We start from the raw sequence: 16,548 nt of genomic DNA on the forward strand, positions 1-16,548 counted from the left end.
CTCAAAGAAACTAGCTTTGCATGCATTTAATTATTTTATCTGGTGGATTCTGACCGTTTGTGTTTTAGTGGGAACAGTGGATGACCAGTGAATGTACATTCAAAGTACATATTGTGATCCTGATTAATCCTGTATCCTTTGTAATCCTGTCCTGATCTGACTTGATCTTACGAAGCAACCCTTGTCGTATTTGAGGAAGTTTTGCAAGTGTTTATCTATTATTAAGTATTGTTCACTCAGTAGTTCTTAGAAACATTATCTGTGTGTTCAGTGGAGACCAAGTTTGCGGCATTCATTCATATTCTAGCCAGCTGAACTTTGCTTGAACTTTTGCTTCTCCACATGTGTGATGGACTGGAAGGAATAAGTGAGTGTAGTGTAAGTCATTTATTTCCACACTCATAAACCCTTTCTCCTGTGGCGTCCAGTGCCGGCGCCCTGGGACGTCACAGCAGGTACGGGTTGAGGACGTGACCCAGACAAGCGGAGCCCTCCACGCGGGAAGGGACTAAGAGCGGGTCGTTAGGATGAGGGAGCGGGGTGGCAGACAGCGTGGCTGGTGACCTCCCGGGAAACAGCCAGACCTGCCAGGCTGCAGCCTCTTCCAAGGACAGCATGGTGCAGTATGTGGAAGGTACAAAGGCGGCGTGTGTGCATATGCACCGTCCGGGCCTTCGCGTGCAGTGATCCACGCTGGCTGTCGGAGGCTGGCTGCCCCTTCCCGGCCCGTCCACTCGGCTGTGACAGGCGCTCACCTGATACTGTTCCTTTTCAAGGTTTGCCCAAAAAGCAACATTCTGCCCCATCGCACCAGAGAATCTGTTCCCCCTGGATTCCTCCCCTTGTTGGGCAAAATCCAAGCAGGCTCCCATTTGCCCTCTAATCAAAGTGACTTTCATCTGGCTTGGCTTTCATCTCCGGTTTAACTGTCTCTTGAATGTCACGCGCTGTGTCTTAAAAGCCGTGTTTTTAGGTCAAAACAAGGTAGTGGTGAAATGATTTAAGTCAACATTATACTGAATGCATCCTCGTACTCCATTGTCACTATTAAATCTTGGACGCTGCATTGTGCCTACTGCCACGACGGGCGAGGATAAAGGCAAAGCTCAGACAGCGCGTTTGCAAGCGTGTGAACCCAAACGTGACGTAAGACGTGACTTTGATCGGCTCCGTCTCTGGTGAGGCTGACGCTCTTTGATGTGGATGTCGATCCATTATAGATGGATGCGCTCTGCGGGTTCAGTTGCTTATGTAAAATAATGCTTCCTTAGTGTTACTTCAGAACTCAAAGCGGTGAAGGGTGTTTGCATTTCCCCCAGCAGTCCTGTTCCTACGCACGGTTTCCACTTAGTCCATTGAATGTCACTGGTACAGTATTTGTTTTTAGTTGCCACGACCTTTGACCTTTCATCCATAAGGCTTTACTCTAAATAATGTCATAAATCAATGTTAAAGTAACATTCTCAAATTTTATTCTTGTGTTTATGTGGTTAAATAATAAATAAATCTAAATAATCAGCCTGAGACGAGCGGTGACGAGTCCTGGCTGTAAATAACCCGCGATGAGCTGTTGCCCAAACGTCCCTCGCACCGTCCCTGTAACTGCCAGCCAACGTTCTGCTGGCGAGAATGTGCCCGGCGCCGCCGCTCCATGTTGTTGGCTTGCGTTGCAGCCCTGTGGTCGAGGGAGCTGTTGTCAAAGCACGCGACTCTTGAGGGGTGGCCCTGTAGTGTCCCATTATCGTCATCCGGCGTCAGACACAAGCAGCATATTGTCTCCGCTAGTGCTGTCTTCCATTTAAAGGTCACGAAGGGTGAAGAGAAGTTGGAATTGTACGCTAAAATCTGAGGTCATGGTTTTGTCATAAACAAACCATCATAACCTGTGTTACCCAAGTGGATCCTCTGTCGGGCCTTCATCTAAGCAGAAATCAACCCCAACAACAATGAGAACTACAATAAACGATTAAATGTTCAATTGTCTCAACGGGTGTTTTCATCCCACGGTACAGTATAGATTCCTTCTCAAAAAGGCCCTGCCATTTCAGCTGTGTGCTTCCCTGCCATGCCCAACTACTTTTGGAAATTGCCGGCGCTTAGCCCACAGCCGTGACACTAAGTGGAGGCCATGCTCCCGTAGAGAAAATACAATATGTTGTCTCCATAGGGACAGAGCGTCTGCTGTGCATCCCAGCAGCATGATATGACCAATAATGTAATGCCACCGACACCCGCCGACACCCATTCCCAGTGTGACTCTGGTTTAAAGCAGTTTTCCATATTTTCTAGCAGCAGGGAGAGACACAGAGTATCATACATGAATTACAGTTACAATCTATGTACTACTTAAGTCCAAGTATGGCGTTTCATTAGTACCTCTCTCTGCTCCTGCCTCGTCCCTCCTCTCCATCAGCAAGAAGCGAGGGCTCTCTGGAAGGAAGGGCAGCACGCACATCTGCAACGCCGCCGGCAGCGCCAGGAAGGTAAACAGGTAGTTCCACCTGGTCTCCTGCAGTCAAAACATCAGCAGCGGAGCTTCAAAGCCGCACAGATACAAATACGCCGACATGCACCCGGCTACAGCGAAGCCCAACAGAGGAGATGCATGTACTGTGCTGAATAACACGTCTTTTAAAACGAGGAAAATATCAAGTGCATGCAGAAACAAAATATTTCATTCATATTTCATCTATTTCATTTGAAAGGTTACTGATAGCAAAGCACTTCTTTCTCCACAGCTCCAGTAACTTATAGCCTAAAACACAGGTTTCCTGTTCATGCAGCAGTTCCTGGGTTTTTTACTATACATCAGCCGGTTTTGTATCTCTATATAATTTCATTGTGTTATACATCAGGGCTGTTGATGTCAACCGCACTGCAGCTGGAGACTTTTACTCTAATTGGCATCTCCCAACTTTGAAACACTGGCTGAAGCCTGAATCCAGGGAGGCTTTCAAAATGTGCATGAATATACAGAGAACAGTGACAGATGGTGGGAAGGTATCAGGATACATACACACAATAAAAGGAAGCTATAGAGCAATGTTTTGTAAAAGGAGGTGCACTAAATGCTATTTCTTAGCTGGTTCGTATCTCATTGACCCCATCGTCACACGATAAAACGCACAACTCCACAACCCAGCTCTGACCTGCAGTAAAATAAACAAAGCAGACAAACGCTTCAGTCTTACATTCCGTCTGCCTATTTGTGTGTGTTTTCCATTCAGTTATCTCATGCGGGAATGCGGAGGCCGTGGGGTGCACATTATCATGCTGTAATTGAACAAAGAAAAAGATGAAACACATATTTGAAGAGGGGAGCAGAATGTGGATTACGTAAAGCACCGGCTGCTGTTGGAGGACGACTGTGAATCCAGAGAGCGGCGTTGGGCTTAGCCTGCTCTGTGGCTGTTATCAGGTAGATCACATCCCGGATGGATCCACAGGAAACATGAATTTGTGTTCACATTATCACTGAGCGATGAAGGATTATGATGTATTACAGAAAGAGGCTGGATCAGGATTTCCTGGAAGAACAATTAAGTAGTATCACATCAGTAATGCACGTAGCATCCCAAAGCCTTCGCTGTATCTAAATGCTGAGTTGGATGAAGCAGCTCATTTCCTGCTGTATGATACTTAGTGTCTATTAATGTTCCATTTAACCCATCTCATTAGATAAGAACAGAAAGACACATAGCTCAGCTGAATTCTCTCAATGTATAAAGCCTGTTGGTAAACAGCATCACATCACCAGAAACTGGGCCAAAAGTTGAGATCTGCCCAACGTGCTGCCTCTTCTTTAGGATACATGGATCAGCTCACATGCGGAACAATCATCCTGCTTTCCTGAATCCAACAAACAGCCCAGTAACATCAAAACATTGTCATCTGATTAACCTACTTGTATTAAACTAGCTTCTATTGTTGTTAATCCAAACATGCATGTGTCAACACACCGCATTCATTTCTATCACTTTAAACTGTTTAAAATGACCTCTGCAGGTCTAGTTAAATAGCTTTATCCCTTCATGTTACAAAATAGATTCATTATGTTTAAATTAAAGTAAGTAACTGAAATCATTTTATGCTAGATGCCAGTAGTTTTCTGTTTCCTGCACTCATGCATTTTAATCAGTACAAACTGAATTCATTCAATTTCACAAAGAAGCTCCTGTAAAGCGTGAGCTGTATTGAAGGTGCTTTATGTTTTCCTTCCACATGTTGACTTGATCTCTTAGGAATTTCAAAACAATCCATTCTAACACTAGCTATACTGTACCTGCTTATGTATTCATCTTTGTTCTGTGCTGCATATTGCTCAAAGCACATAGTTATTATAATAATTACCATATTAAGTCTATCCTCAATAGACATAGGGACATAAGATAAGCACCTATTAAGGCCAATGAATTTAACATTAGTGGTGCAGCCCGTGTTTGAGACGCGCTGATGAATTTGGTGTCCCAAGGGGTTTCAGTGACAGACTGGCTAAAAGCCTGTTCCTGCTGTAATGCTGGACTAAACATGTTTCCCCAGTGGGAGAAGGTCAGTGTCTAAGCATCAAGGTTAGTGTAATTATCATTTGTCAAAGCTTGTCACTATTTTGCGCGCCGCCAGTGACATCCCAGACAAGCTTCAATTCACAGACGCCTCCACTGAGAGGAAGCCTGTTTGACTCTCGTGTCCAAAGGCCAACGAAGAGCACGGTGGCACAATCACCAGACGTGTCTCATACGTCTGCGAAGCTCTCGTCAAAGAGTGAGGAAACAAAATGCCTGAAGGGCGTCAGACGTGTGATATGAATAACGCCGGGCAAAGAAGTGCGTCTGCAGATCGAAGCGACGGATGAAGCAAATAGAAAAAGGAGACGCTGCTGCTGCATCCTGTAAGTGGGAGGAAAAGAACTGGGTGCGCTTAATAACACCAGGAAAGAGGGGATTCACAGCTCAATACATGGACACTTGCAGTACATGGATCCATTTTTTAAACTTGAAAATGAAGTATGGTAAAAAAAAAAGTGAGAGGAATAAATTTGTACTTGTAAAAGGGTTTCTCATTGTAGCCAAGTGGTTAAAACCATATTGGCTATTTTTATTCAAATGAATAACAGTTATATAATAACACTTTATAACAAGCCTTGGTGATGCCCATTATAGAAGTTATTGGCTCTATCCATAATTCATGGGCAACTAGATGTGTTCATCAAAAGCATGGGAAGTGTGAAGAAATATGTGGTGTTTTAATGCACGTGTTCTGGTAAGAAGAATAAGCTCAGAGAGTGAAAGAGCAGGTTCCGATCCTCTTACATCTGCAGTAGCTAATGTTACACAATGAAATATGGACCAAGACGTGCAGACTCTCCGCTGTTCTGGCCAATTTGACATCCACCTTCTGCCGGCTTCACGCTTACAGATTGTTACAGGCCTGTCTCCCGCCTCACAAACCCTTGAAAAGGATTGGACCAAAGCGTGGGCTCACATTTCAGACATACTGAAGAGCGAGACAAGAAGAAGCCCCGTGGACCCAGACGACTGGAGACTGGACCAAAGAGGCAGCGTCCCTATGGCAGCCTTCCACACACTGACGTCCTTAAATTAAAGCTGCTTTGTGGTGATGGACAAAGACAGAGTTCCACAAAGCGTTCCATTTAACCTGCAAGTATTCAAGTTTCTTCCACATCCAGTCCATTAGTGTTCATTGAATCACCCGTTCTGCTTTAGAAGAGCAGAAGCAAAAGGTCAACATTAAATAAGACTCATATTTATTGCAATAAATCCTAATCCTCAGCCTCAACTGCCAAAACATATTACTGCATTCTTCAAAACTGGCAAAGCAATTAAATGTTTTAAATAGTGCCAAAAGTCTGCTGTGAGTTAAACGCAACAGAAATTGCCAAGAGTGGAAAGCTTTATATGACTGACTTTCTCCTTCACATAACCCAAGAAAACCTGGCTTTCAAAACAAACGCCCCTCAGGCAAATGTCTGTTTGCAGCCGTAAAAGATAAACAGAAGATCTAGTACATAATTAATCAATGGTATAAATGATAACTGGATCCTTGCCGCTGAAAGGCTTTAGGCTGAGGAAACATGGGAACACTTGTGTAGAGGAGCCATTAGGGTGAGGAGTGGGAAAGTCCTGGGAAACGGTCTTAAAACAAAGGGACAAAGGAAAGAACCGATCCCACTTCACTCCTCAAGTGGTTAAAGAAGAAGACGTCGTGATGCTATCAGCCAGCCTGCATTTACCGCCGAAAGAAAGTGATGGAAAATCATTACCCGCGAGAGGAGAAGTCCGTCTTTTTTCCTTGGATCTTAAGCTGAAATGAAATTATCCGCTGCACTGTAGCAATAGAGCTGAGAAATCTATCTCTGAGACCTCATCAGCTCCACTGACTAATGGGAAGTCCTTGACATTTAAACGACTGTGGGTTATTCACACCTTGTTGTCACATGGGAGTCGCTGAGGTCAATAAATTCACGCGGCCGAAGAATTAGGGAGCGAAGCAAACTAATGTCACGAGGTTATTATGGGCTGCTGATGAGAGACCAAGGATGCTACAGTTGTAGTACCGGAGCCATGACAGGCGCTGGTCCAGATGTTCTGTTCATGTTATGTGATTAAACCAGTTAAGGAAGAGAAATGCACTAATTTGCATATTCACCAGCCTTTGTATCAATAACAGTGTGTGAATCAACAAAACATCTTAACGTTTGGTGGACGCAGACGCTTGGTGATCACTGACCTGGCCCAGCAGCTCAGGCAGCCCCAGCACTTGTCCTGTGAACACTCCCAGGCAGATGAGGATGGAGTTGAACTGGCCAATGAAGCCTCTGATATGTTTGGGGGATATTTCCCCCAGGTACATGGGCAGAGCGCTGAGAGCTATACCTGTGAGGAGGAACGGGGACAGATGAGCTGGAGTCTGTCTGTTGTGACAGCAGATACGTGATCAGTGCATTTATGTTACGCAACCTCCTCAACACGTCAGATGAGTCAGCAGATCTGCCTCTATTTGCCTCATATAGTCACCAAGAATGATGATGAACGTCATATTGTTTAGCCAAATGAGCCAAATGACATTTAGTGAAATAGACCTTGTTATTGGATCCAGCAGCCTCCAGACAAAGAAACGCATTTATCTGAGCTGAATCGCCTCAGAGGCCGAAAATAACACCCAACAAAAATCGATATGTTCACAGCTCAGTTGCTAAAATGGATTTCATAGCTGATGGGTTTAACTTGTTTTTAACTTTTCAGTTTCAGTTCATACAATAAAATACACATACACAAATCAATAATGTGTAAACACTCGAATTAAGCTTTGAACGTCTAAAAATGTTGATGCCTATGGACAAATCTGCTACTTCTCAGGTTCCAATCGCACCCTGAATAAAGGCACATCTTTTAACGGATTGACTGACTTACCAGAATCCACACCGATTATGAGTCGGCCAACGATGAGCATCTCAAAAGACTTGGCCCTCTCCCCCAAGGTGAGCAGCAGAGCAGCGGCCAGGGCGAAGACGTTATTCAGCAGCAAGGTTCCCTTTCTAAAGGCGAGAGGAGGACATGGTCGGACGCGCACAAACACAGATCATTTGTATCAAAGGCATTTTGTTTGCAAAAACTTCAAACCGAATAGAATGATTTTTTTTTCTGTTTTGGATAAAGACTGGTCTGTGTGATAACAGCCTGAAAGGCCTTCACACAGAACAACGTTTACAGCCGTCACCACTTAGGCAGATTGGGACTGAGTGGTACCGCAGAATAGCAGGATAAATCAATGGCTGCTCTTTGAAGGAGCTGGCTCACGGCCACTCAAGCTTTGCATGGCTTTATCTGAGGGAAACCAATTAATAAATAATCGATTCAAAAGGATTTTTAGATATATAGTCCCCAAGGTCTCCAGTGTTATATCAGGTGCAACGCTGGCCACTTTAAAAGGTGTATTAGGTTGTAAATCTTCGGTTTTAAGGTGAAGCTGTCTGAAAGGTGATAATTCTACTACATACAGTATTATTGTGTTTACTGCCAGTGGCCAGCACCAAACACTAGAACCGTCCCCTACATAATTCCTTCCAGTGCCATAAAGTGTAAATCATGGCGCACTGTCGTCCTCAGCACACACTGATGCTGGATGCTGCCCTCAAACAGATGATGGAGGCGCTGCCGCAGCTTGACGCGCGTTCCCTCTTCCCACATTAAAGTCTACTCCTACGCTGTTCACATTGTCTGGAGAGCAAGCGGGATCTGCTCTGAATTCAAGCCGTCCCGTTTGAAGCAGCACCTTTTGCTGCGCTTCAAACCCAGCGGCGTTGAGCCGCAGCAGCTGAATCTCGCTCGCTTTGTTCAATAGAGTCACCTCAAGCAAATAAAACCCTACAAGGAGGGAATTACCTGCTTTAGCTAGTTCACCTCCAATTCATTGTCTTTATTCAGCCCTCACACTGATGAAAGTTATGCAAAAAAATTTTCAGGACTTCTTCATGATCTGCCTGAACCACTCAGCCACTCTGAAGTACGTCTGAAGTACTTTGCTGAACTTGTATGCAAATATATATTCAGCCCTGACATCTGAATATCCGCTCAGAGTAAAAAATAGCTGACCCCCCGATGTCTAGCAGACAGTATGGAGAGAGAATGAGTCATAAGCTTCAGTTTAATCAACTTACTCCAAGGTGAATCCTAAAACTTTCATAAATTTGCCAAATGACTCTAGATAAAAGTTTCATGAGTCTTTCATGAGCTCCAAAGGTGGCAACCTCATCGCTGGTAAATAATAGATACTTTTGAACTTTATATTATTTCCGCGCACCGAGGTTGACAGCAGCGCAGTTAGGAGCGCTGGGTAGGAGGACATACTGCCTCTCGGCCCAGCAAAAAGCTGGATGAAACATTCAAGCTAGAGCGAAACCGGAGAAACTCACTGCGCCGCCTGAGACACGGGATCAGACTTTACTACACCTCTGCATAGTGAGAATAGAAAAGCAAAACGTTGGGCCAGTTTTTATTCGCAGAGCAGCCGTGCAGCTCATTAAACCAACCGATCCCATGGAGCTGTCATTAATGCACGTACATGCACACTGCAGGGAAAATGTCAGAACCTAAAATGGGCCGGGACTACAGCATATGCATACAGAGGCACACTGATGCTGTCCTCCTCTGTGAGATGTAAACAATCCCGCATCTACTTGACCTATCGTGTTCGTCACATTGACTTGAACTCACCTTCCAAGTAATTTGATGATTAAGGAGACAGAGAGCGCTCCGAGGAGACCCCCGATGGCGAATATGGACACGGTGATGGACCAGAGGAGGGTGGTCGTCTCTGCTCCAATAGGCTCCCCGTAACGCTCCATCCACGTCCTGTTGTTGAAATCCTTAATGTACTGCAACACGTGAAAGGCATATTTCCTACATTGAAGGTAAATGACATCATGCAGTGTTGTTGTCTGCATCAGAAGGTTTTATAACTAATGGACAATAGGGTGATATACTAAACAAATTTCATTCCTAGTCTGCAGCTTTGGTTACACTGATAAATGCAACCCAATCCCAAAGAGAGCAGTGAGTGACAGTCACCACCAACACTGGGTGGACTGCACTCTACAGTGAGCGAGGGGAACAGGAAGACCAGCAGGCAGGTGCAGGGAAGCAATTTCAATTGAAATGGCAACGGCCCGGGCTCAGACGCAGCCCGGGAGCCGTCAGCACGGCAGAAACAAAAACACACACAGCCTGAACGCGATTCAAGATGCCACCCAGGAACATAATGATCTGCCAAGGAGCTACTGAAATAGCTGCTTTAAGCGCTGGCCGGGAGGAGGAGGAAAGTGGGGATGGGGATTATCAGGACACGAGCACATGTAGGGGCGACGTCTGCTCTGAGGCTGAGCGGGTCCGAGGCAGGAATCCCTCCAGCTTTGTATGACGAGCACGTCTGACTTCAGCCATGAAGGGATCAAACCCCGCTTCGCTGGGGAAAGAAAGGGAAACTGGGGGAAACTCAGCACAGCTACAAGTATAGTCCCAAGAAATAATATCTCAATAAAAATAATGCAGTTCAACCTAACCTGCTGAGTAAAGAGGTGTGTTGGTTTGTGGAGTCAGAACCTAAATACAAGGTGCTATTATTCATTTTCACAAGAAGGTGTTTGCTAAAAATAGATACAATCAAATGTTCATTCATGGTTTAAAGGCTGGTTCATAGGCAACTGTTTGTTTTACTCAAAGTCTAATCTTAGTGTCACTGACTGCCCTCCACTGGCCAGTGCCAAACATGATACTGTGCTCATGAACAGGAGAGAGGAATTCTAACTGAGCACTTACATTTGGCTACTTTATTTTTTCTTCTTTCCAATTATAACTGGACAAAATCTAAAGATTACTATGTTTGACCAGACTAAGGTAAACTGTGTTATTTTTATTTTGTTTCCAGTGCTAAAGGCAAATCAGGATTAATCATCTTGTCGGGTCCTGAGGGACCAAGGAGACTTCGCTCCATCTTCTTCACATGTAGCTTTGTCGTCAGACAGTCCTTCAATAATCCCAAGGTGCAAGCGTGTCAGAGTGTAACCAGGGTCCAGTCGCTTTCTTTAACGTTCTCTTTCATCTCGCTGAACATGTAAAGAAGCTGATTTGAGTCCTTGAACTCATGTCTTTACAAAAAGTCGCTGCAGAAAACCTGCCTTCAGTACTTAATCACTTACAGTAGAGAAAGAACATAAACACACACTGTGTAAAACTGATAAAATGCTATAGCAGGATTGTTGTTTTTGGCACAAGAGCATAGATAATCTGTATTCACTGTGTTTCTGTAAATTGTTATTTAAATGCTTATTAAACCATGTGATTAAAGTGTTAATCAGAGTTTTTTTAATTGTCACACAGTGAACCTGTCATTCATTCACAGCTTAACATGAAAGAGTATAAACTGTAATAAGCTCCTTAGTCCTTTTTACAGTCTGGTGAAGTCGGCAATTATAAAGGAGGAAAGCAGTTTTCTGTATGGGAATGTGTAAAAGTAGCAGGACGCCTAGTGGAGCCCCGCTGCGCTGTCAAAGAGCCAGCTCTACTTTAATGATCGGCTTATGGAGGAATTATAAAACCTAAAAACTATCTGCAGATGCTCAGTCGCTGGAAGCTTCTGAATTCACAACGGAGATTGAGTGAATGGACAAGGAAATAGAGACAATTTAGTCAAAGTGCATGCATGTTGCATTATTATGCAAGTGTTCAAAAATTTACTGTTTTCTTCAACTTCCTACAAAAGGAATGGTTGAATATGTGGAGGAGTTGTCTAAGACACACAAACCACACAATGACCCAGTTTTCAATTGTGTCCAGGAAGCATTTCACCTCCCTCTGTGCCTTAAAAACCCAAAGACAAGGCCTCTGTAAAGGGCCTGTATTACCCACCATTTATAAACACAAATGCCCTGAACACTCACATAATTCTCACACAAAAAACATGTTAGCTAGTCTGAACCTCAGACATCGACACCGTTATCCTTTTCCTGCAGGAACGTACCCTTGGTGTCTGGAACATTATTCCATTTAATTGTGTTGGCAGCTGCAGGATGAGGCTCTGATGTTTGAATACTAATGACATGCGGCGCATCTAATTATCTTTAAACAAACACGGAGCCAGATTAAACGCGTGACCTCTGACAAGGATGTTTCCAGTCCAGAGGTGGCGTCTGCGCCGCCGCCGTAGCTCACCTGGGCCGGTGCGTTGACGACAGACAGGTTGTAGCCGTACAGGAAGGACGAGCCCAGGGCGCCGAAGAAGGCGGCGCTCAGCAGGCAGGAAGTGACCGGCGGCTGCAACGACAGAGACCCCGTTCACACAAACACGGACATCAGAGGCCGCGTCAGCGACGCTGAGGTCGAACCGGCACCGGGGGAGCAGAGCAGAAGACATTTCACATTTGGTATCTAGGTCAGGAAACTGCCCCTGAGTGTTTGCTTTCACACGTGGTGGAGCGTGCAGGAGTTTGCCTTGGGCCTAAGAAGGACCACTGGTGTGAAATAATGAAGGCATCTGTTATAGCTGGTGTATTAATGGAACACGAGGCTCCAAACGCAGAGTACTGTGGGTGTAGTGATGCTTTGTAAGTATATGAATGGACAGTGAAGTGTTGTGTTAAAGGAATGATTTTAGGCTGTGCTTCAGATTTCGCCGTGTTTTTTCCACTTCGTTTTTATAAATACATTGAAGATTTGGCCTAATTTGGCCAAATTAAGGTGAAGAGACAACCACAAACTCTTCACTCTCACTCTCTCTCTCTATACTTAGGCGTCTGATAGCAGCAATGTGTAATTACATCCCAGAGTCAAAGAACAACATTAAGCACTTGACTATAATCGGAGGACGGCTGATAGAATCTGATGTGATCTTGTAAATTAAATGAACCACATGAAAGAGCGGAGTTTGGAAAGTGATGTTAACAAAGGCACAGATGAATATAAGGCAGGAGAAAAACAGCTTGCGAAAGCACAGGGTATAAATGTGTTTATAAGCAGTCAGGAACATTGGAAGCCACTCACTGACAGCTGTTACCTAGAAGGTCAGGAGGCGCGTTAAATCAGCCTCCATCCCAGTTTAAAAGCCGACAGGTTTAGTCTCAATGTGCACGTGTAGCATGTGAGCCTTTACTAGAAACACAGTTACAAGATAATAGACTCGCAAGGGTTGGACTGAAATGCGATCTTATAGATTTTGAAAGGACGTGAAAGGATTACATGCATCGGGAGGTTGGAGCATCTGACTGATGCAGAAACTGCAAACACTGACTAAACTGAGCTCTCAGACTGGAAAACTAAGTGCAAAGCGTCCTGGACAAGTAACTTTATAGGTTGTGCATCATTAAACAACCATCTGTTATTCAGAGTAAATTATGTGTTATCAGTTACATTGTTTTATTAGACTTAATGATTCACACGTAATATTATTAGGCGCGCTCTGCTCCCCTTCACAGTGAGTGAACTGTTATCATCCACATGCTCACTTGCAAAGTGGAGAATTTTAGAGGATAATTTTTTCACTGCCAGAAATGTGGTCGAGCAAGAAATTTTAAAAGAAAGGAGGAAAATCGTTTGTCGTCAGACACACAACTAATATAGAATGAGTTGGTTGGGTTTGGAGTGGTTAATAAGGGTTATACAGTAGCGTGAGTACTGAGCATGAAAGACAGTCATTTACAGTGGTTGACATATGGTCACATTGAGATTAAATAGCCAAAATGTTATTAGGGACATTTATACCAGTTAAACCAGTTAAACCATCCATCCCAGTCAGTGGGCCTTGCTTTGTTAGGAGATTCTTAGACCTATTTCAACTTCAATTTAGTTTTAATTGTAGATACTTGAAGATTAAGAAAAAAAGCATGTTTGCAGCCCACTCGCCAGTAAATGATTTAGCTTTATGTATTACTTATTCATGTATCCAATTACACTTTCACTCAAGAAATAGCCTACTTGTGCCGTTTTGTCCTTCTGAGTCTCGCTTTAACGTTGTTAAATGATTCATTCAGTAAATGAAAACAAAGTTTTATCGCTTTATTTACTTGGACGCTGAAGATAGCGTGTGGACACATTGGGCACCAGCTAGACCCACCATAAAGCCTTAGTGCTGCTGAGTCAGCTTAATTGTGTGGCATAGAACCAGGTCTGATGGAAGCGTCCCCACTGGGACCTTGCTCAGTTGGCACAGCTGAAACCTGCAGATCAGGGTCGTATATTTAAAAGATTAGAAACCTGCTGCATGTGTGTTGTGCGTTTGAAGAGCGGTTTATTGTGGAGTGTAGGAGGCAGTCAATAAAATTGGCATTGCCTGAGGGGGGGGGGATCAAAGCCCAGGATCAGAACACTGAAGCATGCACAGCCACTACTGATAGTTGATGCTATTACATTTATAGACACTAATACATCAGTTTTGAATGTGTGTAAAACTTCATGATTCGTGTCACCGTCGTGAATTTTAAATATATTAATTAAAAGTCAAGGCACAGACAACAATTATGCCTAAGAGAGTTATTTCAATAACAGCGAACAACCTTGTGTCATGATCAAAGTACAAAGGTCACGTCCCTGTTTACTCGTGTTTACTGTTCATAGAGCAGCTACTGTCGCATGTTAGTTTAGTGCTTTAAAGCTGTAGGATACAGACCACAGCCAGTCAGTGCACTCACCTTGTCGGCCGGGTGGTCCGCCCGTGCTTTTCCCATCTCAACGTCTCAGCAGTCTGCAAAGACAAAGTGAATTTGAATAAGACCAGCAGCTGAAGCAGAATGACAAACCAAGGCGGCCAACGAAAAAAGGGGAAGGGGAATGCAGACAAACGACTCCAAGAAGCATGTGTTAAAAAGGAAGTGACAGCGCTTCTAAAAAAAACCAAACACATACATGTACAAGAAGGCTGTCATTGAGATTAGTTTACAAAAAAGTTCAGAGTTCAGATCAGCAAATTAGTTTCTTTGTGTGCAAAACACCCGCTGTGTGTGAAACCAGCAGAACATTTACTACAAAGTGAAGGAACGGATTTTTTACACACAAATGGATTTGTATGTCATTATGATATGAATTCTCAGCGGTCATGAGTGAATGAAACGCTTTGTCTGCCACCCAGTGGTCACAACCACAGCAGCACCCGGCACGCGGACTGTGAATGAATGCCACTACATGGATAAGTGATCTCCTGGCGCGGGAGCTTATTTCCTCTCCCACCACACAGCTGATTACGCGCATGAACCTCCACGGAGACGGGCTCCTAGTTGAATGAAGCACACAACCAGCCCGATGAAAACCACTACACACGTGTGAGAGCAGAACAAGCGGCGCAGCCCGACGTCCAACAACACAGCACAGACGAACCGCCACAGTGAACGCTGGGCACCAGCTCACACTGCGTGGGGGCGACTTACCCACGGACAGGCTGCGTGTCCAGTGCCCGGAGGGGAACTAATGACGCAAATATTACCGCTGACAAATCATTAACTCCCGGGAGCTCCTCCTTTTCTCCTGCGTCGCGTCGTTCTGTCATTCCAGCAACGCAGCTCGACAGCGAAGAACCGAGGACGCGCGTTTGATCCGACTGCTCTTTGAGTCGAAGATACGGCTCTTATGTTTGTTTATTACAGGGTCCATTTATTCAGAACATGGTCAACAAAGTCATCTGATCTGAAAGGGAACCAGTGGCGAGAGGATGAATTTTTATCTCTTATCATCAACTGATACATCAACAAAGGGACTCTGTCTCCACCATAATGACCCACAAATACAGTCACCGACTTTCACTTTAATCGGAGCACCTGCAGTCAGATGCATTCTCCTACGAGGTTATTATATTGTGACGCACTTAAATGAACGCTACCGTCTCCGTCGTTCTCGCCTCCTGGTGCGTCGATCGTGGGTTCTCTGGCATTTGACTTGACTTAGACAATAACTCATAGTAAGTGGTCTTAACTCGCTCCTTTATTAGGCGCTCGAACATGTATCACCGGATTACACTGCACTGCGCGCGCGCGCACACACACACACATTCCCAGCTTCAGCCTTCGTGCCTCTCGTTCACTTCTCCCGCTATTTTCCAACCCGCTTCCTGCTACGTAACCCCGCGATATCACCTGTCGCTAATACTTTTATAAGTCCAGAGTTCGAGTCCTGCCCATTCTCCACAGGGCAGGAGGAATCCAAGAGTTGAGGTAACGGTAGTGGGGGCGGAATCCGCAACTGAGGTAATGGTGGGGCTTCCAACTGAACTGGAGGTGTTGGGGGTACTGGTGGAACTGGTGTGGTGATGGGTGGTGGAAGGCCTGACAAAGTGTTCAAGGTGTTTGGCTGAGCAGGTGAAGAAGGGGACATATGTGTGGGAGTGTGTTGTGAATCAGTAATGTATGGTTTAATGCGGTTGTAGTGTATGATCTTGGCTTTGGCCGGAGGCTTAGCTATGTTACGAACCTCAATTGACAGGGGTAGAACTATCGGAGGGGCATATCAACCACAAAACTTCATAAGAGCTAGTCTATCTAGTTTGTTGTGTCGTTGGGCAGGGTCATCCACCAGAACCAAATCCCCCTTGTCGTATGGTATATATTTCAAATGGCGATCATAGTTCAGGCATTGGTGATCTTGAGCCTCATCAGACTCAAACTGTCCATCCTGATCTGAGTGAAGGGCCTCAGGAACACCATGCTGTGGAATGGAGTGGTCGAAGATGCGACCACCACTGAAACAGCAGTCTTCCTTTAACGGATCAAGATTGACAAATTTGGTGAACAGGTCCATCATCACTAGAACATAGCGGTTACCCTTGGTTGAAATAGGCAACTCTGTTATGTCTGCAGCCACCATCTGGAATGGACGCTCTGGCGAGATCGGGATGAGGGGTGCCTGTAGTCCGGGCACCGTAGAACGTCGTGATTGGCAAGCTGGGCATTGTGAGCAGCGTCTGCCAATGTCAGAGGACACGTATGGCCAGTACAAGGACTGCATAGCTCTGTCTAGTGTCTTAGCCTTACCCATAATGATCAGCACATGGGTG

At 44.8% G+C, this 16,548-nt stretch overlaps 1 protein-coding gene across 12 annotated transcripts in view; it reads right to left on the reverse strand.

Annotated features, from left to right (window-relative positions):
- slc2a9l2 (solute carrier family 2 member 9, like 2) overlaps positions 1-16,548 on the reverse strand; it is a 50,281-nt gene that overhangs the window by 30,499 nt on the left and 3,234 nt on the right. For 3 of the 12 annotated variants that reach the window (XM_029151234.3, XM_029151238.3, XM_055509028.1), the window contains 6 exons: positions 14,198-14,250; positions 11,727-11,828; positions 9,234-9,394; positions 7,431-7,555; positions 6,748-6,893; positions 2,377-2,509 (listed from right to left, as the gene is read on the reverse strand). In XM_029151234.3, coding sequence (XP_029007067.1) covers positions 2,377-2,509; positions 6,748-6,893; positions 7,431-7,555; positions 9,234-9,394; positions 11,727-11,828; positions 14,198-14,233 — 703 coding nt within the window. In that variant the 5' untranslated portion in view covers positions 14,234-14,250. Of the gene's footprint in view, positions 1-2,376; positions 2,510-6,747; positions 6,894-7,430; positions 7,556-9,233; positions 9,420-11,726; positions 11,829-14,197; positions 14,251-14,822; positions 14,897-14,929; positions 15,088-15,363; positions 15,555-16,548 lie in introns of those variants that run through there. The other 9 variants (XR_003785978.3, XM_055509031.1, XM_029151236.3 and 6 more) reach the window with 8 other exon arrangements.

Source organism: Betta splendens, chromosome 5 (assembly GCF_900634795.4).
Source record: "Betta splendens chromosome 5, fBetSpl5.4, whole genome shotgun sequence".
Classification (NCBI taxonomy): domain Eukaryota; kingdom Metazoa; phylum Chordata; class Actinopteri; order Anabantiformes; family Osphronemidae; genus Betta; species Betta splendens.